General features: G+C 44.5%; 1 protein-coding gene across 7 annotated transcripts in view; it reads left to right on the top strand.

Annotated features, from left to right (window-relative positions):
• Window positions 1-23,521, top strand: part of clcn3 (chloride channel 3) — a 38,953-nt gene extending 15,432 nt beyond the window's left edge. For 4 of the 7 annotated variants that reach the window (XM_041964563.1, XM_041964557.1, XM_041964562.1 and 1 more), the window contains 13 exons: window positions 5,827-5,987; window positions 7,139-7,238; window positions 8,124-8,311; window positions 9,665-9,787; window positions 10,978-11,184; window positions 11,307-11,387; window positions 11,486-11,738; window positions 12,842-13,134; window positions 13,230-13,416; window positions 14,134-14,532; window positions 15,009-15,225; window positions 16,498-16,573; window positions 20,647-23,521. In XM_041964563.1, coding sequence (XP_041820497.1) covers window positions 5,841-5,987; window positions 7,139-7,238; window positions 8,124-8,311; window positions 9,665-9,787; window positions 10,978-11,184; window positions 11,307-11,387; window positions 11,486-11,738; window positions 12,842-13,134; window positions 13,230-13,416; window positions 14,134-14,532; window positions 15,009-15,225; window positions 16,498-16,573; window positions 20,647-20,829 — 2,454 coding nt within the window. In that variant the 5' untranslated portion in view covers window positions 5,827-5,840 and the 3' untranslated portion in view covers window positions 20,830-23,521. Of the gene's footprint in view, window positions 1-5,826; window positions 5,988-7,138; window positions 7,239-8,123; window positions 8,312-9,664; window positions 9,788-10,977; window positions 11,185-11,306; window positions 11,388-11,485; window positions 11,739-12,841; window positions 13,135-13,229; window positions 13,417-14,133; window positions 14,533-15,008; window positions 15,226-16,497; window positions 16,574-18,215 lie in introns of all 7 variants that reach the window. The other 3 variants (XM_041964559.1, XM_041964564.1, XM_041964560.1) reach the window with 2 other exon arrangements.
• The last annotated feature ends 270 nt before the right edge of the window (window positions 23,522-23,791 follow it).

Here is a 23,791-nt window from a genome sequence, read left to right as displayed (position 1 = left end):
AAATAAATAGGTCGCTTTAAGGACATTTACCTTAAACCCTGTGGCCTTGTCTCAACAACCAGTAAGCACGTTTGTCATATGTAAACACACAAAGGAAAGTTGTGCAAACGGGGCATTTGAGTCCTCAAGCTTTGTCGGACTTTGGTCCTTTTATTTGTCTTTTCATCCGGGGATTCTGCCAGTCTGGTCATCAATCTTTAGGCCATAAGGAGGTAGAGGGCCAGTTTACGATGCTGATCACATGACGGCTGAGCAGACAAACCCTAGTCCAGCCCAGCTGACGTAGCCAGCTGCCTCTAAACCTCTCTGTGTAGTAGTAGACACAGAAACCTCTGAACAAGTAGTGTCTGATGGTCGTTTCCCACCTCATTGATCATAGTAACGCAGAAAGGCCGAGTCAAACTGTGTTCGTTTAGAGAAGTGGTGTTATTGACCGACGGTAAGCTTGTCTGTGCACCGACGTGGCTTCTCGCCCTGATGCAGGCGGAACAGAATCGCTGTGTCACTGTACTTATGCACAGGGGAGAGAAACCGAAGCCTTATTTTTCTGTGTGCGAGTGTGTCTCTTTGTGTAATGCTGGCGACGCGCACGTGTGCGGTCCCCGCCGGGCTCCGCTTTCCGTGACGTCACCCTCGCTTGGCTCCACGCTCCTGATTGGACTGACGGGTGCCAGTTGTGCAGCAGCATCAGGAGGGGCTCGTCTCATCAGTCAGATCCCATGTTTCTCACTGGAGGCTGCAGATGTTCCCCTTTAATTCAGCCACAACCATCCTGTTCCTGCGTGTAGATACTGCGAAGCGGCAGTCTTATCTGTCGTCAGAGACTGATACTGCCGGGCAGAATTCATTTCGGCTCTTTGTCTTGACTAAAACTCTAGAAACAGTGAGTGGAACAGGTTGTCCTGAAGTGACCCTCCCGACATCCAGCTGTTGTCAAAGGCTCTGTCAAGCTAGGTAAAGGATAACTTTCGTTTTTTTACAACCTGGACCTTATTTGTAGCATTAAATACACCCATTTACTCACCCAGACAACTTTGGTGGCATTTGGAGTGGTTTTGAAGAAATTAGCCCCAGAGGAGCGGCGCGTATATCCGTATAATGCGAGTACTCGGGGCATCCATGCGCAGCCTCTATATAACGCATAATCTGCGGCGAAACTCGTTCATATTCCAATATTTTGTTAATATATGCTGGTGCTATTCCCCCCTGAGCCCGTGGTGGCATGTTATCAACATCCGGCGTCTCTAGACAACTACTTCTGACATGGATGATGTCATTACCGAATGCCGGGCACTGCGAGCAGCCGGCCACAACACGGCTAACTCTGCGGCGGTCGGCTACGAATACGCAATAACGAACCATAGCTGTGCCAAACTACAGCTAAACTAGCCGACCGCCAGAGGGGAATAGCACCAGCATAACAATATTGGAATATGAACGAGTTTCGCCGCAGATTGTGCGTTTATAGAGGCTGCGCATGGATGCCCCGAGTACTCGCATTATCCGGATAAAGTTGTCTGGGTGAGTAAATGGTCGTATTTATTGCTAGAAATAAGGTACAGGTTGTAAAAAACGAAAGTTATCCTTTAAGTAGACCTTTGAGTTGACATTATTTTGTCACATGGAACAGGTGCATAGTTGTGTTAAAGTGTAAAAACGGGGCCTGATCGAGCCGACGATGCCAGCAAGAAGGTTGTTGTCCAAATTGCAATATGACCCACTGCGTCCTCTCGTTCTTGGGAGATTGGACTCTTGAGTTGGTGCCATGTTGGATCTCCCAAGGATATGAGTTCAAATATTGCATGCTCTGTATTTAGAAAGGCCTGATGTTAGTTAAACTCTAACTGCTATTGAACTGTTCCAGTAGTTTAGTAGTAGTGCTACTAGCAACAGAAACACCATCAAAAAATATAGTTTTTCCACAGTTGACCAGAATTCAAAGCGAGACTTGTTGCACTTTTCTTAAAGGGATAGTCCGTATTTTTTTGTGTGTTATCATGACTTCGGCCTTTTAAAGGGTTAGTTCAGATTCACTGAAGTCACACCATAACACAAACTAAGGCAGGCGATTAAGGGTGGTAGGTTCGAGTGAAACAGCTCATTCTTTTCTGCTTACTATGCAGATTTACACATTTATGACTGAAAGGAAAATTGATTGTATAACCATGTAGAAATGATCTGTGGATTGGAAAGTTACACCACCCACAGCTCATAGCTCCACTGTTATTTTTTTCTTCTTGCTCAGGTGTCCACTCTGACTACAGATTCAGAAAGGTTATATCTCAGACCTCCGTATAAAACTGCTTTTGTTGAGTCAACAACTGAGTCATCGCCATTGCACCTCCCCTTCACTTTGCGCACACACTCACACACACACACACACACACAATCAATCCCTGGACAGTCCAGACTGTAGCTGTCACTGTAAAATCAAAATGGAGAATGATAGTATCAGTCTCCCTGCCAAGCCTGAAGCTCTTTCTGCTGCTGACTCCACAACAGCTCACACACTCACTTCCCTTTTCTCCTCTCTGGACACGATGCATATCGGCCGGTCAGATGAAAGCTACACCATCTTTTCCCTGCTTCTTACAGAAATTCACACCGATGGGGGTTTTTCCACTCCCGCATCCCATCAAACATCAAAGGCAGTGAGGCAATGAACTAATAAGCTGCTCTTTCAAAGGCTCCGTCATGGCCCACGTTGGTGATGTGGGAAATCTTTGCGAGGCAGGCTTCATCAGCAGGCTGCTCTGGTTAAAAATATCGCTAGTGTGCAAGAGCTTTATTCCAAATTGAGATGTATGTAATTTGATGGAAAGCATCATCTGATTTTAATTGCTTATAATCTTTCTCGCCTGTTGTGGATTAATGTTTTTGGTGCATTGAAGTTGTGTAGCTCATTTATTTTATGCTAATAGCAGTTGCAGTGTAGTAGTGCTTGGAAAGGATGCATATGCACTGATGATCCGTTTTATAGCCCAGGTTAAAGCCATCCAAGGGATTTTTTTTTAATGTTTAATGTTGAGCAGAGAGAGCTAACAGCTATGAATGAGGCCTTGTTTGACAGTGATAACCCTGCCCCAGTGGTAGTTAGGCTCAGAAGATTAAAAATGCTGGGGGAAATGTGTATTGTGGACTGGAATGTGTATGCTTGCTGTTCAAATGGTCACAGGATTTTCCACCTCAGTGTTAACTGTGGTATGTCAGTAGATTGGCATTATTCCCGCCCACATTTCTGCATTCACACCTTTATCTTTAGCAGTGTGAGAGCAACAGAATGATAGCACGTCGAGCTACTTTTGTTTGAATTCATCTGGCGAGGCGGTTGAATTTGTACTTGACGTTTTGGATCTGTCGAGCTCTGACTGAAGGGGCTTTCTACCCTCAGTAACATCATCTGCTTTCACAGCTGCATCACAGGATGCTGGAAAATTCATCGGCAGCGTGCCTGACTGATGTGTGACTGACCGCGTGGCACTGAATGAATGAATGAATGATTCGGTAAGCATGGCAGGGGACTTGGAGATGGACTGTTAACTGTATAAGAACATTTGTGCAGCTTTGGCTCGATGCTACATGCGTAAGAATACAGGAAGTGCTTTTAGTGTTTATCTTCTAAGTTGTTTTCAAAGGGCAAATCAATGTCTGACTGAAGAAACGTTTATTTAGGGAAAAAAAACTTGCATTGTGTCCAATTTGTCTCTTAAGAATCTCAATAACAGATGATTTAAAAGTAGTTAAACAGCACTTTGGTGTTGAATTGCTTTTTAAGATGAAGTGAAATGCAAAATTTCACTTTTGCCCCTTTTTTCTGTTGCATCCCTCATAATTTCGCCTTGTGAGCTCTCAAAATGATAACGCTGAATTTCTGTTTTTAGGTTTAAATGTATTCAGCCCACACACAAAGTAATTGCACCGACTTAATCTGATATTGCTGAATGTACGCAGACAGGAGAACCAAATTCTACGTGTTCATGTCACAGAATTTTGTTTTAATAGCACATATTTTACTTTGTTCCTCTGGCCACTAAAACACAATCTTTAGCTGTTGCTCTGCGTCTGCCTTTTGTCCTCGTCGCACACTGTAGTGCCTTTGTGTTGAAGATGAAGAAGTCGCCGCCTCACATATTTGTGTCATCACAAGTAGGAGGATTAGCCTCAGTTTTTCTGACAATCTCAGAAAACGTGGGAGGCCGGGTTCTCTCTAATTTCTCGAACACACTCTGCGCCGGATTAAACATGAGGCAGTGCACGTTAAAGTTAATGTGATGGCTCTCTTGTACTTGAATGCTGAATGGAGTCACTGAATTGTTTGGATGATAACTAAGAAGATGAAGATTTTTTGATTATTCCATTGTTGTCTCAGAACTATGTCATGAAATATTACAGCGTTGGCTTTCTTTTACCGAAGAGATGTCGCATCATGCAGCCGCCTCAGCCAGGGAAGCCGAATGGCAGCCATGCAAAGATGAGAGGCAGAGAGAATCTGCCCCTCAGCTGCTTCTCCTCGCGCTGTTATACCGTGTTTGTGCGTGTGTGCGTGCGCTGATGTGACTCAATATGTCTTGCTGTCCCTGCTTTGTATTGAACGTGTGCATCCAGGCCGAACAGATCGGACCTAACCAGCAGCATCATTCAGTGTCTCAAACTCGATGTAATTATCTTTGTATAGTATCAGCACAATTTTCCAAAAGGCAGTGCACAACGTTGTTTGTTGTTAAGTCATTAATGCGTGCTGTGACTAATCATAGTCATGGTGAAGTCATGACGAAATCTACTATGCATGGTTATTGGGCCCATAGGCAATCCCATTGTCCTGCAGGCCGTAGGCCAATACAATCAGACCAGTGCTAATGAAACTGCCAGACATCCAAGTTTTTTACGCATCAAAGGACACAGGACTTTATGGCTCCAAGAAAAAGCCAACAAGGCATCTGTGAAAGGTTTTAGATATAATTAAAATGTCATTTACTTAGTGAAGTGCAGAAAGAGCTTTCAGTAAAACTTGCTGATTCACTTTTTGAAATAAAGTTCAAAATGTAAAAGACCATCTGCAGACACACCCACCCCCGCCCCCCCGACACACAGTGATCTGCATCTCACAGCAGCAGGAGGATCCGAGAGGAGAAAGAGACATTTCTTCCAGGTATTTCATCAAAAGTTTACTCGTCCGAGCGGTGCAGATAAACCTCCACTCCGTCACTGTTTCCGGTCCAGATGAGGGGATGGACTGCAGGCTGCGAGGGGTTTTCTCGGTGCTGCTATGCTTCCGACTGTGTCGTTACATCTCAGTGGTGACTGTGTGTTTTAGCGCTGCAGTGTTTCTGATGAGCCGGATAATCGAGGAGCTGGAGCTCTAACGTGCAGCAGGCAGCAGCGTGATGGATCTCTTTTCTTTCCGGGAGCATTTATAATATGCTCAGATGTACGGCGGAGCAGCAAAAATATCACATCACAAGCTTTTTTGTTTTAATGTTGCTGTTGCTCGTTTCCGATCCATGCTGCAGAGACTGAAATGACTTTTGTTGAAATTGGTATCTGGAAAATGGCTCTGAGGGAAAATAAGTGCTTTTCTGTGTGTGTACAGAGTTTTAACACTGTGGTTTCTAATGTTTTTTTATATCCTGCGTGCTCCATCATATTATATCATTTGATATACTGTAAGGTTTTTCCTCTTCTAGAATCAAGCAGTTAAAGATATTGTTCTGAACATTACATATACTTAAATGTTGAATAAAGAGTAAGTAAAAAATGAATCATAGGGAATTTCCCATGCAATTACTTACACTCATCACGCTCTTTCTGTCTGTCTTTCCTCCTCAGGGTCTAACTACGCCATGTCAAACGGGGGCGGGGCACCCAGCAGCAGCACCCACCTGTTGGACTTCCTAGAGGAGCCCATCCCTGGTGTGGGGACCTACGACGACTTCCACACTATCGACTGGGTCCGCGAGAAGTGCAAGGACCGCGAGAGGCACCGGAAGGTGAGCAGACGGAGGCTGGCCAACAGTGAAACCTTTAAACCATAAGAGGTGTCGCTATGCTTCAAACAAGCTATCCCTCATAATTCTTAGGTTAGGGAGGCATATGAATAACATTTAGCTGCTAGTTTGCTTCATCAGAACTTGTCCGATGGTCAGTTTTGATTTCCATTAAGGTTGGACAACACGTCGAACTACTTCTTTGTCGTATAACCCACCCTTAGACAGTCTGTCTAAAGCATACTGAAGCCTTTAGCCTTAAAACACTTTCAGGGGTTTTTGACGCTCAGATATGGTTTGCAATACAAGCTTTAAAGTGATACTCAGCTCTCAGTAGTATCTCAGTCCTAGCTCAGCCTGTTCCCAGCTCAGCTTTTGCACATTAGCTGGTGTCAGCGAAAAAATTCTCTGCTGCACGGGAAGCGTTGTGCCACACTTCCTGTGGATCACATGATAGAAGAACTGGGCCGTAAGATCAGCAGTTGTAGGGAGAAAGAGAACGGTGCAACCTATCAGCAGAAACTTCATCAACAATAAACACAAGGAAAAAGAATCTGATAACAAATGCGATTGGCAATTTTTTTTTAATGGAATTTTTCTGCCTCAAAATTATCATTATTTTAGCCAGCAGCTACCTTTTTCACAAGGTCCGCTGACTACTAAGACCTAGATCAAAAATAAACGCTCATGCTCAGTATAGAAATTCACATTGTGCAGAGCTCATGTAAGAACCAGCATCCTATCCTTCATCTCCCCGTCACTGACACAACCTCACTCTGTCAACACTTTTATCCAAATATTGACTTTACAGCCTTCTTTCTAGAAGTGGTTCTGTGCAGGGATACACGAAATGATGACTGATAATTTGTTCATTTATTTGATTTTGCGTGTTACTTAAATACTCTGTCAAACATTGGTTTTATAAACTGGTCTTAAAGTCAACCTTTTTATTGAAGCAGCAGCAGAAATCCTGCCACTAAAGTAAACTCCTCATTAGCTTATCATCAGTAGTGATCAGCCTTTGACCTACTTGCATCACTGCCAGTATAAGTCGTTTAATACCTGTTTATTTGATGACATTTTCTCGAAAGCTCATTCGTTTTATTTATGCATTTAATTGAGCTTTTGCTCACTAACTGTCGTGTGTTTTTTAGATTAACAGTAAGAAAAAGGAGTCAGCATGGGAGTTCACAAAGAGCCTGTACGACGCTTGGTCTGGGTGGCTGGTGGTGACGCTCACTGGCTTGGCCTCAGGTAACGCACACACGCACACAGTGCAAACACAGAGCCGTTATCTCTCCTGCTGGTGACTCTCACATGCTTCGCCTCAGGCAGCTCACGCTCAGTCTTTCTCTTGGTCTCGTTCCGTCTTCTGCTCACACTTAACCACTCGCTCACAAACACAAACAGAAGCATTTTCTTCCTCCTGCAGGAGCCTCGCGAGGCAGAGTTCTGTCCTCAAAGCACAAAATCTACATAAATTATTTATGTTCGTTTTGACCAACAAAAGAGAAAACCTGCAGGCCTTTTTACCAACCTGTGAGGACCAGCTAGTCAAAGTGGGACTTTTTTTTATAGTCACAGATCCAGGTTACAAAGGGACCTCTTGGTATCCAAATCATGGATTTTAATTAAAAACTGTAAAAGGTCAAGTTCACTGATTGACATTTTTCTGCTTAATGATCCTGTGACACAGCTAATAAAGGCTCATTTGATTTGCTGATTATTAGCACTGAAGGCGAAAATTAAGGATTTCAGTTGTTCCAGACCGTCTTTGATTTTTAATACAGTTATTTATTCAGACTGTCTGCCTTCTGATGTGGTTATTTTTTATATAAAGTAAAGTGTGGGTGTAAAACCTACCATGTTGTTTAGGATGCAGATGAAATTTATGTCAAACAAAGCCTCTACATGCAGGCCTGACACAAGTTGTATTTATTTATTTATTTATTTTGATGTGGAGATTTTATAGACTTGGGTCTACCTCGCTGTTCTAACTTGATAAGATAAAAGCCTCATGTAAAAACTGGTAGCACAACTAGCAAGCTAACCGCCACTGCCTCTTTCTCTTTTTCTACTTCCTGTCCTGCCTTCACCTCTCGGCCCCTCGTTTCCTTCCTGGTTCCCCCCTCCTGCCAGGTGCTTTGGCTGGCCTGATTGACATTGCTGCTGATTGGATGAACGACCTGAAGGAGGGCGTGTGCCTGAGCGCAATGTGGTTCAACCACGAGCAGTGCTGCTGGACGTCCAATGAGACCACCTTCGCTGAGCGGGACAAGTGTCCTCAGTGGAAGAGCTGGGCTGAGCTAATACTGGGGCAGGCTGAGGTAGACTAACACAGGCACATGCTTGAGACCTCAGCCACTGCAGCCTTTTTCTGTTGCTTGATAGCATATATGACTGTAAATTCTCAAATGGACTGCAGAGACAACCGTGCCTTTAGTTGAATTTATTTAATTTATATATATGTATATTTAATTAGATTTTAGCCTCCATATTTTCTGATTTTGTCCTCTTTGCTGCTAATGCAACCTGCAACCTTCAATCTCCTCAGGCTAGAATACTTGATGTCTTCAGAGTTTTTAATATTTTGTAACCCACTGTTTAGCCTATGGGACGCTAGCAGAGTCTAGGACTTTATCAGACTGCTAATGAAATGGAAGGTTACTCTTATATGAACACGTACAGTGTTTCCCCGAGGTTGACTGCTTCACATTCTACCACCACACCAAATCCTGTTCTCAATTTTACCACTTTAAGGTTTCTTTTCCAAATATTTGCCAGTTACCTTTTGAAAAACACATGAACCACTCCTCACATTGGAATATATTAGATCCACCGCAGGCCACTTATTTAAAAAGAAAATATATGTCACTTTTTAAGCTGGTTTGTCTGTTACTCCTGTTATTTCCTTCATCTCAAACTTTGGCGAAGAACACTAAATGCCAGGAGTTGAGCTTTCATTAAAACAAAATTATGACAGGTGTTATAACAGGTGTGTTAACTGCAAACCAAACTAATCAGAGCACACAAGGCCAAAATGTATCCTGAGTTACCACGTGATCGGCCTTTAAAAAGTCTACTTTTCAAATGGAGTCTGGCGCAGACTACACAAGACACCAGGGCAACAGTACTCTTCCAACAAGTTTCACAGAAAACTTTAAGAGCAAAACAGCATTATCATTCTGCTTTAACTGAATGTTCTCTGATCTAGCTCTGTCTCTCCTCTGCTGTGTGTGCGTGCGCGCGTGCGTGGCCGTCCCTCAGTGAAACACGAGAGCAGAGCATATTAATGATGGTGTTTTTTTATCGCTGGTGCTCGTGCAGCAGCAGAATGAATACAGTAAAGGTGGGAGGTTACTGTTCCCCCCGGGCCTGTAAAATTACAGAGGAAACCCTGGTGTTATTTGTGCATCAGCAATAACAACAGTATTTTTGTTTTAACTTATGCAGACCACTTGCAAAGCGAGGAGGGTGTTAAAGGTTTAAATGAGTTATTGGCACTTCACAGTCATAGCTTTGGACACAGTGATGTTTCTCATCACCTGAACGCAGTGATGAAAGAAAAGAAAGTGTATACAGCGACCATTTACATCCATCCATTACTTTATATGTATGATTTTTGGTACCGGTGAGTTTCAAGCTGTTCTGCTGCGATCCTCTTCCTCACCTCTCTGCAGGGCCCCGGCTCGTACATCATGAACTACTTCATGTACATCTACTGGGCTCTTTCCTTCGCCTTCCTGGCCGTCTGTCTGGTCAAGGTGTTTGCTCCGTACGCCTGCGGCTCGGGGATCCCTGAGGTGAGGAAGATTACGCTTTTACAAAACCCTTTCAGGTACGATGCACGCTGGGACCGTTTCGAAACCTCCCCTTCGTTGGTGCATTGAATTTCTTGTGGAAAACTCCCAACATCCAAGAGTAAAGAGTTGGCTTTCATGCAACATTTCAAGCAGTTTCATCCAACTAATGAGGTTATCAGGTTATCTCTTTCTGTGCCGAGTGTCTTTTCTGTCTCTACACAAGCTCCTTCACTCTGAAGCTGATTATTGATGTTCTGTTTTATCTCTTGGTTCTCTCATTTTCTCACGTCTGATCAATTTGCTCTGGGTGTCAGAAGCTCGAAGTAGCTCATGAAACAGATATAAATCACTGCAGCTGCCTCTCACTCTCCATGAAAGGGGTCTAATGCGTTTTGTTCACTCTCTGGGATCCACAGTGTGTCATCACGCTTGTGGGATTCCCTTTAATGTCTTGAAGTGGGTTAAAATTGTAAATTCAGTGGGCAGCAGCGAGGTGCGACAGGTTTGTCCGTGCTGCGAAAAAAGCCATTTTTTTTAGGTGAGCGCTCTGAGCTTTTGTTGCCATGGGAACAAGAGAGGTGGAACTGCATTGCCAAGTGAAGTGTGTGGTAGACGGTGACTTTGATCAGGAGGTAGAGATGCAACTAAAGCAAAGCCTGAGTACATTTGCATAACGAAATCAAGAAGACAACTTAAAAGTATTTTAGTTGACGTGTAGGTTGAGCAGGATGTGTGACATCATCTGTCTGCTGATTTTGATTGGTCAGAAATGGCCGACTTTTTTTTTTTGTTTTTTTTTGGCCGTTATTTTCTGTCAGATCTCTGCTATCCACCGTCTAATAAAGGCATAAAATGGCCCAAAAATACTAAAACAAAGGGAAAGAAAAAAGTTTGATTGAATAGTATAATTTTATATATTTGCATCCTTAAAAGAACACAATTACTTGCAAAGATTTGGTTCCAGAGGCTTTAAACTTCTTTCTCATTTGCAAAATAAATAAAAAATGCTTATTAGCATGCATATTAGTAGCATATTGGCTCTTTGTTAGTCATTATAAAGCACTTATTGATGCCTGCAATTTCAGACTAACTGTAACACTGCACCAGGACTACAGAGACCTTGTAGATATTTCCTGCCTTGTTGTCCACAGTGGGAATCAAATCTACCCTTGTGCCCCCTCTCTCCGCAGATCAAGACCATCCTGAGTGGGTTCATCATCCGGGGCTACCTGGGCAAGTGGACCCTGATGATCAAGACCATCACTCTGGTGCTGGCCGTGGCGTCTGGCCTCAGCCTCGGGAAGGAGGGCCCCCTGGTCCACGTGGCCTGCTGCTGTGGGAACATCTTCTCCTACCTCTTCCCCAAGTACAGCAAGAACGAAGCCAAGAAACGAGAGGTGTGAGAGAAGAAATACAAGTCAATGTTTTATCCCCCTGGTATTCCAACTGGGTTGTAGAGTCAGTTTGGCTGTTCGTCACCCCATCACATCAGCTGAGGTGCGTTTGTTTTGTCTCTCAGGTCCTCTCAGCTGCGTCGGCGGCCGGAGTGTCCGTTGCTTTTGGAGCACCGATTGGAGGAGTGCTCTTCAGCTTGGAGGAGGTGCGGCACACGTCGTTATAGACTCATGAAGTGACATAAATGACATGAAAACTCGTCAACTACACCTAATCATGCAAACTCTCCTCCATCTCTCTCAGGTGAGCTACTACTTCCCTCTCAAGACGCTGTGGCGCTCCTTCTTCGCTGCCCTGGTGGCGGCCTTCGTCCTGCGCTCCATCAACCCGTTCGGTAACAGCCGCCTGGTGCTGTTCTACGTCGAGTACCACACGCCGTGGTACCTGTTTGAGCTCATCCCCTTCATCCTTCTGGGAGTTTTCGGAGGCCTCTGGGGAGCCTTCTTCATCCGAGCCAACATCGCGTGGTGCCGGCGGCGCAAGCTGACACGCTTCGGCAAGTACTTTGACTTGATTCATGATTTGGGATTGGGATATGTCAGCCAGCCTGGGCGTTTGAAGGTGATGGTAGCTGTTACAAATGATGTGGCTGTCTGGAAGATCACAGTCAGCAGTTTGTACTAACAGAAAGAGGTCAAATGCCAGCAGACATTTTAACAAAAGGCTCAGGTATGCAGCTTGGTTGTTGAATCATCTTAAATGTTCTGAGCATTATGGAGCAAACATGAACGACCCAGAGCCATTAGAGAAACTTGAAGTGTGAAGAAGTCAGAAGTTTATTTGAAGCTAGTATGAAGCTTCAGCAGTATGAGTTTGTCAAATCGAGTAAAGCTCCCTTTTTTTGTTTCCCCATTGAGTGGCAGTTAAGATATAGTTATAGAAGAGGGAAATTATTATCAAATTCATTTGTGAGAACTGAGACTGCTGAAGTTTCATATTAGCTTCAGTTTGTGGTGGGGGGGGGGGTTATTACTTAGCCATTAGGAGCTATTTCCTTTTCTACAATGTCTGCATTTACATGCTCAAAATATTCTGGTTTTTGTCCTTTGTCTGAAAAAGACAATATTCCTACTAAGCTGTTTTGAATATTCCTCTATTGCTTCAGTTTACATGTAGCCAGTGCACACTGTGATTAATGTAAAGACACATTTAAAAAGGTCGGCATTGCAATAGTGTATGCACATATCTATACCTGTTGATATCCAAGTCTCCCATAATGTTAAAAGTAGGTGTGTTTCTCCTTCCTACCAGAAGTGTGGGCTTCTTTTTTGTGCATGCATCTCTACTCCAACCTTGCAAACTGTCGGCTGGTTGAGACACATGTTGTGTTTGTGCTACATGTAAAGAGAAGCCTCCTAAAACCAGAACAATATCAACATATCCTGCATGTGTTAATCGGACTAAAGCCTAGTTAGGAATATCCAAGTGGAATGTGCTGTTAACATGACCCGGATCAAATTTGGAATATTATTGTGTTCGGTATAATGGTGGAATATTAGTCTAGAATATTAGTGCGTTCAGATGCGTCCTCGCCAGATTTGGTGCGTCTCGCCATCAGGCCTCCCACAGTCTGACATGTTGCATTGTCCCTCTCTTCAGGCAAGTACCCCGTGTTGGAGGTGATCTTGGTGGCGGCCATCACCGCTGTGGTTGCTTTCCCGAACCCGTACACGCGTCAGAACACCAGTGAGCTGATAAAGGAGCTGTTCACCGACTGCGGCCCGCTGGAGTCCTCACAGCTCTGCCAGTACCGCAGCCAGATGAACGGCAGCAAGGCTTTCACCGACAACCCCAACCGGCCGGCGGGGCCGGGCGTCTACGCCGCCATGTGGCAGCTCTGCCTGGCGCTCATCTTCAAAATCATCATGACCATATTCACCTTTGGGCTTAAGGTGTGATCCCTGGATGATTTTTTTTTCCTAACGCACATGTTTCCCCCTGCATGACGTTATCAGAACTAAAACCAGCTCTTGCTTCTCATCCTCAGGTCCCGTCGGGTTTGTTCATCCCCAGCATGGCCATCGGGGCGATCGCGGGGCGAATCGTCGGCATCGCCATGGAGCAGCTCGCCTATTATCACCACGACTGGTTCTTGTTCAAAGAGTGGTGCGAGGTGGGAGCCGACTGCATCACTCCAGGGCTCTACGCCATGGTGGGGGCCGCAGCATGTCTGGGTGAGTCGGCGTGACCAATTTGTTTCGATACTTGCTCCTTTTTCAGTTATCAGCTGAAAATGATGATATTTACTATGAGACAACAGCGCTGTGCTAACCCTCACATATTTTGCGAAATGGTTATACTGCTGTCCTTTTGATATCTGGTTGCATTAGAACATTTCGGGCAGTTCTGCTACTCTGCAAATATTGGATTTACAGGAAGATGAATTTCCTTGTTTTGCTGGTATTTAGTTCAGGAGCCTAGACAGGAAGCATTCCCGTCAGGATATTTTATCAATAAGATTACTCTCAGTTGACTTTCTTTTCCTAAACCATTATACATTTAACCACTGAGATATAAAATTACATTCTCTGTGATCAAAGAGCCAATGTTTTTTTCTATCTGCAGACATTAAATTATCGTTTCTTTAATTGTTCATTGAAATACAGATGTTTGTCTGGATATACATCTACACAACACGATTGAGTACAATCATTCACTTGGTTTCCGATGCACATTTTAGAAAGTAAAAGAAACTATTTATAGACCTAATGCCTCACTCAGATAGATGATTTTGCACTATGACACAAGGAGGTTTTTCATACAGCAGCCACTGAAGCAACTGTACCTCTGGTGTTTAACTTTTGCCTCCACTCTCGCGGTATTTAACATGTTGATGTTCATCCCGGTGAATATTAAAGTCATGTTATTTTCAAACTCTCCTGTCTCCTCAGGTGGCGTGACCCGTATGACCGTCTCCCTCGTCGTCATCGTCTTCGAGCTCACCGGTGGGTTGGAGTACATCGTCCCCCTCATGGCCGCCGTCATGACCAGCAAATGGGTGGGCGACGCGTTTGGCCGCGAGGGAATCTACGAGGCCCACATCCGTCTGAACGGGTACCCCTTCCTGGACGCCAAGGAGGAATTCACGCACACCACGCTGGCCAGGGAGGTGATGAGGCCTCGACGCAGCGACCCGCCGTTAGCGGTGCTGACGCAGGACGACCTGACGGTGGAGGAGCTGCAGGCCACCATCAATGAAACCAGTTATAATGGTTTCCCTGTGATAGTGTCCAAGGAGTCCCAGAGGCTGGTGGGCTTTGCTCTGCGGAGGGACATCACTATCGCCATAGGTAACTCGACAGAGCAGAACAGTTTCCACAAAATTGATTCTTATAGTAAGTTTACATGCTTCTAGACCTGATTTTCCACTGGCCAACAGTTTTTGGTGCCCATACCAGAGGCAAGTCGGCGCTCGCTTCTACAGCGGAGAGATCTGAATCTGATGACTCTGAAAGTTTAGTGTGTAGACATTACATTACACATTTAAGCACAAAATGGGAGCACAAGAATGGTACTTGGCCTGGAGTCATTTAAGGTTTCTACTAAGAAAAACTGCACACTGAATCACCAAAATGACCAAATTCGGATATGTTTAAGAGTCCTTAAGCTGTACACTGAGCCCCAGTTTGCACTCGCTGCGTATACATGAGAGAAAGTGAAGTCAGTTTAGACAAAAGCATCCACCAAATAATTATAAAGTACTGAAATATGTCTCTCTTTTCCATATCTCTCAAACCCCTGTATTTCCTTCTTCCTTTCTCAACAGAAAACGCTCGCCGCAAGCAGGAGGGCATCATGTTGAACTCCAGGGTGTACTTCACCCAGCACGCACCCACCCTGCCGGCCGACAGCCCCCGGCCCCTCAAACTGCGCTCCATCCTGGACATGAGCCCCTTCACCGTCACTGACCACACCCCCATGGAGATCGTGGTGGACATCTTCAGAAAGCTCGGGCTGCGCCAGTGCCTGGTCACTCACAACGGGTAAGTAGGAAGCGAAACTGTCTAAAGAGGAAGGATGTGCTTTAAGGAACGGAAGGCGAATCCTTCTCGCATCCTTCTCTCTGGCGGTGTTATGATCGACTAACCCGTCTGAGGTTGACATGCACACACTACCTGGTGTTGCATGGACTCTGAGATCCCTGGGTTTACCCTGTTATCTGCATGGCCTGGCCTAACCGCTGTGCTGCACCCCCTTCACCCCCCTACTGAACGATAACAGACGGTCTCCACAGAAGAGACTGAGCTCCTGAAACTAACCGCAACTACATAACAGGTATCATGTTGGGAAATGTCGTCAGTCAGTAGAATCAGTTGATGTGTGCTCTGGAACTGTATAGCTAGTGAAAATAAATGTCTTATGATTGGACTCAGGAGGTCTAGTTGAGGTTTTACAGACTTGGGTTTTGCAGAGAGCCACCTGCTGGTGTGATCCAGGCATTACAAGACGGTTTGAGCTGAGTAGCTGTTAACGCGGTTTACAGATCACTTCTCTCACCAGAGAGGAGCTGTGTAGCTCTGTTTGTTTTTATATACACCTTTGTTTAACTTTTTTTAATTTACATTTTAAAGAATAAAGCTAGTTATATGTGGTTATCTTTAAAAACAGGTCACAGATACATCTTCCATATCTTTATTAAGTAATTTCCTAAAACAGCTGGGCATTATGGGAAGTATTTCCTCATGGAGCAATACACATATTGTGTTCTGGTATTTTCAGCAGGCAAACAGTGTCTGAGAGGTCGACTTAAAAGAAACCACAGTGCCCATGTTTAGTGTGATGATCTTACTTGTTGCCCAGTACAGCTCTGTGCAAGAAAAATGTAGAATGTCACTTATTTTATGAAATAAAATGCTAGCTCTCCAGTCAGGAGCCATTAAACCAATCGCAGAAGAAGAAGGCGCAACAAGATGACATAATCAAAAGAGCAGCAGTCAAACCTGAAGCTTTAAACCTCAGGATTAAAGACGTAGTAGTTTATTAGATGACTTGCATACCGTCCATCATAACACATGAAATCAGTTTATAACATTATAAAGTTTTGTTGCTTTTGTGTTAATTGAGTTGTGTAATTTTGAGTTGTATTTTGTGTTAACGTTGAGTTTCATATTTTGAGTTGCACCTGTTATGTATGTTTTGTGCTGCTGCTGTCTGTTCTCTCTCTGTCTCTCCTCTGTTTGTCGTTTTTGTTCATTTGTTTGTTCGTTTGTTTGTTGTTTTCGGGCGGTTTGCTGAGTAACAGGTGTGTGTTTCAGGATTGTGTTGGGCATCATCACAAAGAAGAATATATTAGAGCATCTGGAGGAGCTCAAGCAGCACACGGAGCCCCTGGTGACTAGCCCCGCCCCCTTTACCATGTGACCCCCCCCCTGCACCTGTCTCTTAGGCTCCGCCTCTTAAGAGGGATGCATGAAAGTTGGTGTGAAAAGCTGTTGACAGTTCCCAGCTAAACATGAAGCCTTCTTTTTCTTCTTCCTCTGTCACTTACTGTTCGCACTCTGTGGTTCGTGGGTTGGTTTGGTGTGGATTCACCTCTAATGAAGTCGTTCATCTTAGAGCAACATCCGTAGATAGACGTCCTCTGACCTCATCTTCATCGCTGGTAGCAGTTGCAGATTTTATGAGTCATTGTATAGAAAAGCCTAGTTTGTGTCTTGTGGGTCCTGTAATGTTGGACCTGTATGGGAACTGTCACCCACATCAGTCTAGAGCCCCTTTCAGACATGTGCTTCATGACTTAAACATGCTGGCATTAACATTAGCCAAGAAGCATAAATATATAGAAAATTGACAATAAAATATGCAACTATAAATATAATAAATGTTCATTATGGAATTTTTCCATAAAGGAGGTCAATTTTGAGCTGAAATAAGGTCAAATAAGAAATTTCTCTTTAAGTGTCACAAAAAAACAGCATTTTTGGCTGCTTTTGGTCATAAAAGCGGGGCAAAAAATGCAGGTTTTGTCAACCTTGTTAAGTACAAAGTTGGTCCTTAAAATATCTGTGGTTGTGTCTTTAAAGATCCCACCCAGACAGGCTATAAAACGCATACAAATCCTCTGTTTCGAATAATAATATGCGTGAAAAAGTCCAGTTAAAACATCTTAAAGTGACGTCTACTCTTCCTCTTACTGTTCCATAAAGTCCTCAGTTCTTGTCGTATGTTCGCTGCTTTTTCTTGTTTCCGCATCGCACTTGTTTACGTCTCACACGGGAATGTGATGTCGCGAATCCTGCTCGCGCTTAAAGGCATTAAACTCAGATTTAAGACGAGCACAGAGGAACTCTGCACAAACATCTCCCTGAAGTAGCAATAAGCCAAACACACCGTGGAGTTAGCTTTCAGTCTGTGCTCGGCGTCCAGCTCTCAGAGCCGTAATGTAGTTTGTCCAACATTCGACCACAGACTTTCACAGAATCCTCTTGACCCTGATTTGATCCCACACTCTTTGTCAAAAAGCATTAATTTAACAGAGGGATGAAGCCGGCGAGGTCCCAGCTTTGCATGTCTGAAAAGGGCTCGGTAGATTCACAGAGTGCAGCTTTGCAACTCATTCCCATTAAAGTGCATCTGTAGCTGCTGTAGCTCTGCTCAGTGTTGTGTCAGCTGCATCATGCTAGCACCTTAATAAGATGTTATTGAGCCGTATCTTGTTTTCTGATTTCTAGAAGCTTCGTAGCGCAGATGTGTTTTGGTATACTTCAGATTATTATTATTATTATTATTATCTGTACGATCACAGATTTTAACAGTAGGTAGAATTTGTCAGCATGTCTGCAGTCATGTAGCCATGATGCCTGCTGTGTGTTCCCCATCCTCCTCCTCCTCCTCCTCCTCACAACAATAGTGGCTCATTTCATTTTGAGTAGTCACCCGCCCTCAGTTTTCTACCGTCATTAACAACTGTTTTTCCCTCTTTTTGTTTTTTGTTTTTTTTTAAACCCCACCGTTTCGCCCTGGGTCTCCACAGATTGACGACATCTGACCCGCCGCCTTAACAACCACTCGGCGAGTAGCTAGCCGCCTTGGGAAAGCGGACTACCGTTGTTTTGATATATGTTAGAGGGTGGTCTCTGCTAGTCAAAGGGAGGGAGAGGATCTCTAATGATAACGATCCATTGCCACACGTCCCTCATTCTGTAGTGGTAGCGAATGCTGTGGTGCAGTGACCTTGTTGTGTTGATTGGTGCTAGAAGTGCTGTAGTGGCCCTCCGCTAGTTAGCGTGTGGTGATAAAATGACCTTGATGAAGTAATTACTAATCCCACGCTTTAACCTTCCAATGTTTCCTCTTAGCCAGCTGTGTCCTGTCCTTTGCACAGCAGAGTAAACGTGTTCCTTTAAAGACAAAGGGAAATACTGAGGTGTCAAAGATGCTCTTTGGAGTCGATCTGCACAGATTCATGTTCCACAGGAGACCTCGTTTGTGTTAGTGTGATATATTTTTTCAATTATTAACCACTGATTTAAGCCATTCATAACTAGTGGACTGCAGCTGGACTGGTGGGCGTCAGAGCGCCACCTAGTGGGCCAGATATTTAGATAATTTCTTTTTTTTTTTGGTAGTTTGCAAAGCTGGTTGTTTTTGTATTTAAATGTGCTCAAGAATTCACAGAAATTAAACAACAAACGTCAGATTAATATACATCACTCTGTCGACGTTTCCATATGAATATCAGAAGAGACAGATGTGTTTTGCCACTGTGAGCCAGCGTTCACTGTGTGGGAGACGACCCTGTGCGCTGAGGAAGTATGACCCTGAATACTTTAAATGTGGACTCATAATAGCGGGCAGTTATGATGAGCTTCTGCTTTTTCGTCACGGTTCAAGTCCTCACCTGGATTAAAAAAACTGGAAACAGCACTGGACACCGCTGGCTTACAGGGAACATTGCCTTCACCTGTTGACCCTTCAGACACACTCTGATCTGTTCCCGGTATCCCAAACCTCTGCGGCTGCTGGGACCCGGGTCTGATCACCGGTGTTTCATCCCTCCTGCTGCTCAGTAGCTGTAGCTCAACCCCTCTCACTCAGACCTGAGTCCACATGTATGTTTTACACTCGTTTTGGTTGCACTTTATCTGCCTTTCCAGGGTTCAAATGAAGCCACATCCACGGCTGGATTCAAGAGCACAAGAGTTTGTGGTTATTTCTAATGTTTCAACAGCAGGCAAATCAAAGCCATTCGTACAACGACCTCAGCCTGCGACGTGCTCTTGAATCAGCAGGAAAAATCTTCACTAACTGAATATTTAGAGACGTGACGCAAAGTCAGACCCAGTCTTGTTGTGCGGGTTCATCAGGTAAATGTACGTAATAGTTAAGGGAGAAGAGGAGGGGGAGGCAGCTCTGTCACATGGGTCAGAAATTGCTCCCATCACTATGGAAATGTTGATTGTCCCATCACAGCAGCCTCTGCTGGTAAAAACAGAGGCTACGTTCCAATATACATACCACCACACTCTGTAGCCTGTCAGGAAAGATTCAGCATGTCCAAACTCATAGTGTGTCAAAAGCAGTTTGCAAAAGATACCGGCTGCGTTTTGCAGTTTGCAAGCCGGCGTTCTTTTCTGGCCGCCCTGACCCACAATCCTCTGCTCAGCGGAAGATGCGTCACCTCGACTGAGCCTCCGAGAGAGCGCGGACTGTTTGCTTCGAAAAGGCTGCGACTGATGAGAGGAGGGTCAAAATGTTATGATGAAGTAGTTTGCATCAGCTGTGTGCACACTGCATGCAACAGCACACGCTTTGTTAGAGCAGCTGCAGTTCGTACCAAAGGTCAAAGAACAAGACAAAACCAGATGAGAGGCCTTGTTAACTCAAAAAAAATTTGAAATATTTATGGGACATCCTTGAAATAAAAACACTCCATCTTAAATGATTTCAGGCTGCTGTGACGAGCGTCCTCTCTTCTCCTTCTCAGAGGCTCTAACGTTCCTCCACGTCCTGTTCACTCCTTCCTGTCTCCTTGTAGGATCGTTTTTCCTTCTCACCAGCTTCTCGGACTGTCGCCGTAAAACGGCTGAGGCGGCGCCTGAAACGGCACCCCGCTCTCCGGGAGCGGAGGTGCCGTTTCAGACCTGCTTTCATCCCTTTTTTTTTTTCCTCTGGTCACTCACCTCCTTCCTCTCCTCCTGCTGACTTTTGCTTCCTCAGGGACTCGTGTTCTTGTTGGCTGGTCCATCAGTGTTCTCAAATTGGTTTTATGATCCGCGTGAGAGAAACTTTAATCTGATCTTAAATCACACGCTTCTTCTCAAACAACTGTCAACAAAACGTGCCAACAACAACATGACGATGTTTTCTCTGCTTCGCTCCGGCTGCGAACCAGCAGCACCTCCTCGCTTTTCTAAACCTCCTCTTCTTTCCCCCTCCTCCCCCTCCTTTGTCTCCCCCTGCAGGCGGCTTCTTGGTATTATCACAAAAAAAGATATCCTTCGTCACATGGCGCAAATGGCAAACCAAGATCCCGACACCATCATGTTCAACTGATCCGCTCCTTCCAGGACGGCTGGGGGGGAGGGGGAGACGACTGCGAGGAGGACGAGGAGGAGGTGCGCCTCCTGGACGGCTCCAACCTCTGACATTCGGACCTTTTTTTTTTTTCTCTGTTTAGTTTTGAGCTTTGTAGACCCTGAACCTCGCCGACTGACTGTGGCCCCCACAGACTTTTACCAGCCATGAGAAGGAAAAGACGTGATTAAAAAAAGACTTTATTATCATTCTGGCTGCTGAGGACACGAGGAGGTCACAGGGCTCGAAGGCGCACACATGAGGAATGCACTTTTTACACACACACACACACACACAAAATGACAAAAACACACACTTTTGCACTTGCAGACACCTCATACATGCATGCTCTCTCTCCCTTCACACACACACACACACACAAGACTCCCTAACCTGTAAAGATACACCCGTTTGCACACTTCATGTGCCTCACCTTTGTCCTGTCGCCGCTGAGATCGTGGTCGCCTGGCTGGGGTCAAAGGTCGGAATGAACCGCCGATGAGGGACGCGATGAGGGACCTTGAGACCTCCAGGCTTCTGTGGAAATAAACTCACTTTCCTCTACCCACCCCCCCCAACCCTGCGCACACACACACACACACACACACACACACCAGACCTGTCCGTCCTCCAGAGAAATACATTGTTTACCTGTGATTTAAGTGTGTGTATGTGGTTGAGAGAATGTGTGTGTGTGTGTGCGTGTGTGTGTCCCTTGCGTCACTACATTCCAGCCAGGATGCACCTGCTCCTCACCCAGAAAACAGCAGCAGCTCATGATCGCATGGCACGCAGCTGCTCACCTGGGTACACCTTGGTCTAAAAGAGATGGCTATGGCATGCGTGTGTGTGTGTGTGAGAGAGAGAGAGGGTGGTAGAGAGACATAGATGGGTACTGTATTTCAAGAACAAAAAATGTTCCCTTTCAGAAGGAAAAAAGTGAAAAAGTAGGACCTTCAGTGAGTGTGTGTTTTCTTTTCTGAGCCAGCTTGAGCTTTGTGTGTGTGCAGGTGTGTGTGTGTGTGTCCTGTCGTCTCATTCAGTGTGAAGGCAGGTCAAGTGTGCGAGTAAAGAAAAAAGTCCAGGTCGGGTTCTTCTCTGTTACTGGAAAACAAATAAATCAAATTTCGTTTTTCTTCTCAAGCAATTATTACTTTTAGTTTATTGATCTTCCTGTAATCAATGAACTCTGCATCTCGAGGCAGAACAGAACTGGAAATCTGCACTGTTTAAAGCGGTCGGTTAAAGTTGGAGGCGGGTGGCGTTGATGCTACGCGGTGACTTCTATTCTTTTTCTGTAATCTGAGCGCGTCTCTGGGACGTAACGATTTATATTTCCAGATTAAACTCCTGTTTGTTTCTCAGACCAGTCGTCACCTCTCGAGGCCCCGACACACACTGTTTAACACTCCATCCATCTTTGGAAACCTGAGCCCAATTCACACAACAGAAACCTAATTTTCCTCCGAGAATCCCACAATGTAAAGACATATTTTATGTGTCTGGCACCTGGGCCACATCACACTTTGATCAAACAGTATTTCCTGACACTGCAGATGTGTGTCTGTGCCAGATGGGTGGAAGTTGAGGCATCAAAAACCAACAAAAACACCCAGAGATTTAAAAACTTTAAAAACTAGCAATTATTTTTAAGCTAACTTTTTTTATTTTCAATTATTGGAGTTAAAATTTGGCAAACTAGCCAAAGTTAATGTCTCTGAGTTGCACGTTTTTGTGGTCCAATAAAAACATTTGAATCATAATGAGAGGAAAGCCGAACTGAACCAGAGTGCAGCTATAAATCCTCACGTTTTAGAAGCTGGAACCAGCGAATGCAGCGTGTACTCTCAGCTCCTCATCAGAGGTTTCAAACTGGCTGTGAACAGTTAAAACGAAGAGTGATGTTGTGCACGTTCCTAATAAAGCTATCCGACACTTCAAAGATAAAAGCTTGCGTTAAATTGGGAGGAAAACAAATATATGTGATAAAATAATCTCTATGTATTTACAAGTTTAAGCATCTGCGGTTTCTTGATTATTGCACAAATGGTCAAAACCCCTGGAACTGACGAGTCATCGGACCCTAAATTTGCAGAACTGCTGTTTCTAAGGTCAAGAATAAGCTGTCTGACCCCAAAATAGTGAATTTTGTGTAAAGGAAAGTTTTATTTTCCTTTTTAAGTCTTCTCTCATATCCTGTCAATCATCTCAGGACCTTCAGAACAGCTGAGGTCAAGTCTCGCTACATCTGCCAAGTGCCTGGCAAAGGTTTTTAGGCTTTTCAAAACCCTGGAAAAGAAACACCTGCTTCTCCGACTAACCGCTCTTTGTGCTCGGAACACGAGGCGATCCTTAAAGCGTGAACGATGAAGGGAAACGTGGCGGCGAAGCGGGGACGAACAGTAGCACCTTACCTGTTGAGTGGCAGCAGTTAGTCTGAGTGTGTGTGTGCGCGTGTGAGAGAGTGTGAGGAAGGTCGGGTTCATCCTGTGTGCTCGTTTCTGTTGCAGTGGCTGTCCTGCTGGAGGTCGACAGGCTGCAGGGCATCGTCTTTGTTAACCAGTGGTGTTGCCTAACATTGTATTTCATACTGATCTCAATGGTTTCTCCCTTATTTTTTTTTTAATTTATGGATAGTGTCGATAGAGTTGTGCATTATTATGAAGAATTTTATGTATGATTACATTGTTTGATTGTACATTTAAAACAAAATATTGAAGATTAAATTTTGTTTTAAATTAAAAGGAAAAAGAGATTCAAGTTGCACAGGGTGGGTCTCTTGGTGTTTAATTGGGGTTTTTCCTAAATGTTTCTCCACAGATCTCTGGATTCACTCTGGATTTTACTAATTAGAATTCATTGGTGGGTTTTGGGGGGTTTATTATTTTTCAAGAACAAAATTATACTTACTGACGCTATGGAATATTTTTTCTTTCGTCACAGTAATTCCTACTCAAGGTTCGCTTGCTCGCTCTGGAGCTTCTGACCGAATCTTCTTCAGCAGATAACCAGCGCTTTGTTTCTAAGGTACCG

The sequence above is a fragment of the Chelmon rostratus genome, chromosome 23 (genome assembly GCF_017976325.1).
Source record: "Chelmon rostratus isolate fCheRos1 chromosome 23, fCheRos1.pri, whole genome shotgun sequence".
Lineage (NCBI taxonomy): Eukaryota > Metazoa > Chordata > Actinopteri > Chaetodontiformes > Chaetodontidae > Chelmon > Chelmon rostratus.
The sequence above is the reverse complement of the archived record's forward strand: the minus strand, read 5'-3'. Positions and strand labels throughout refer to the sequence as shown.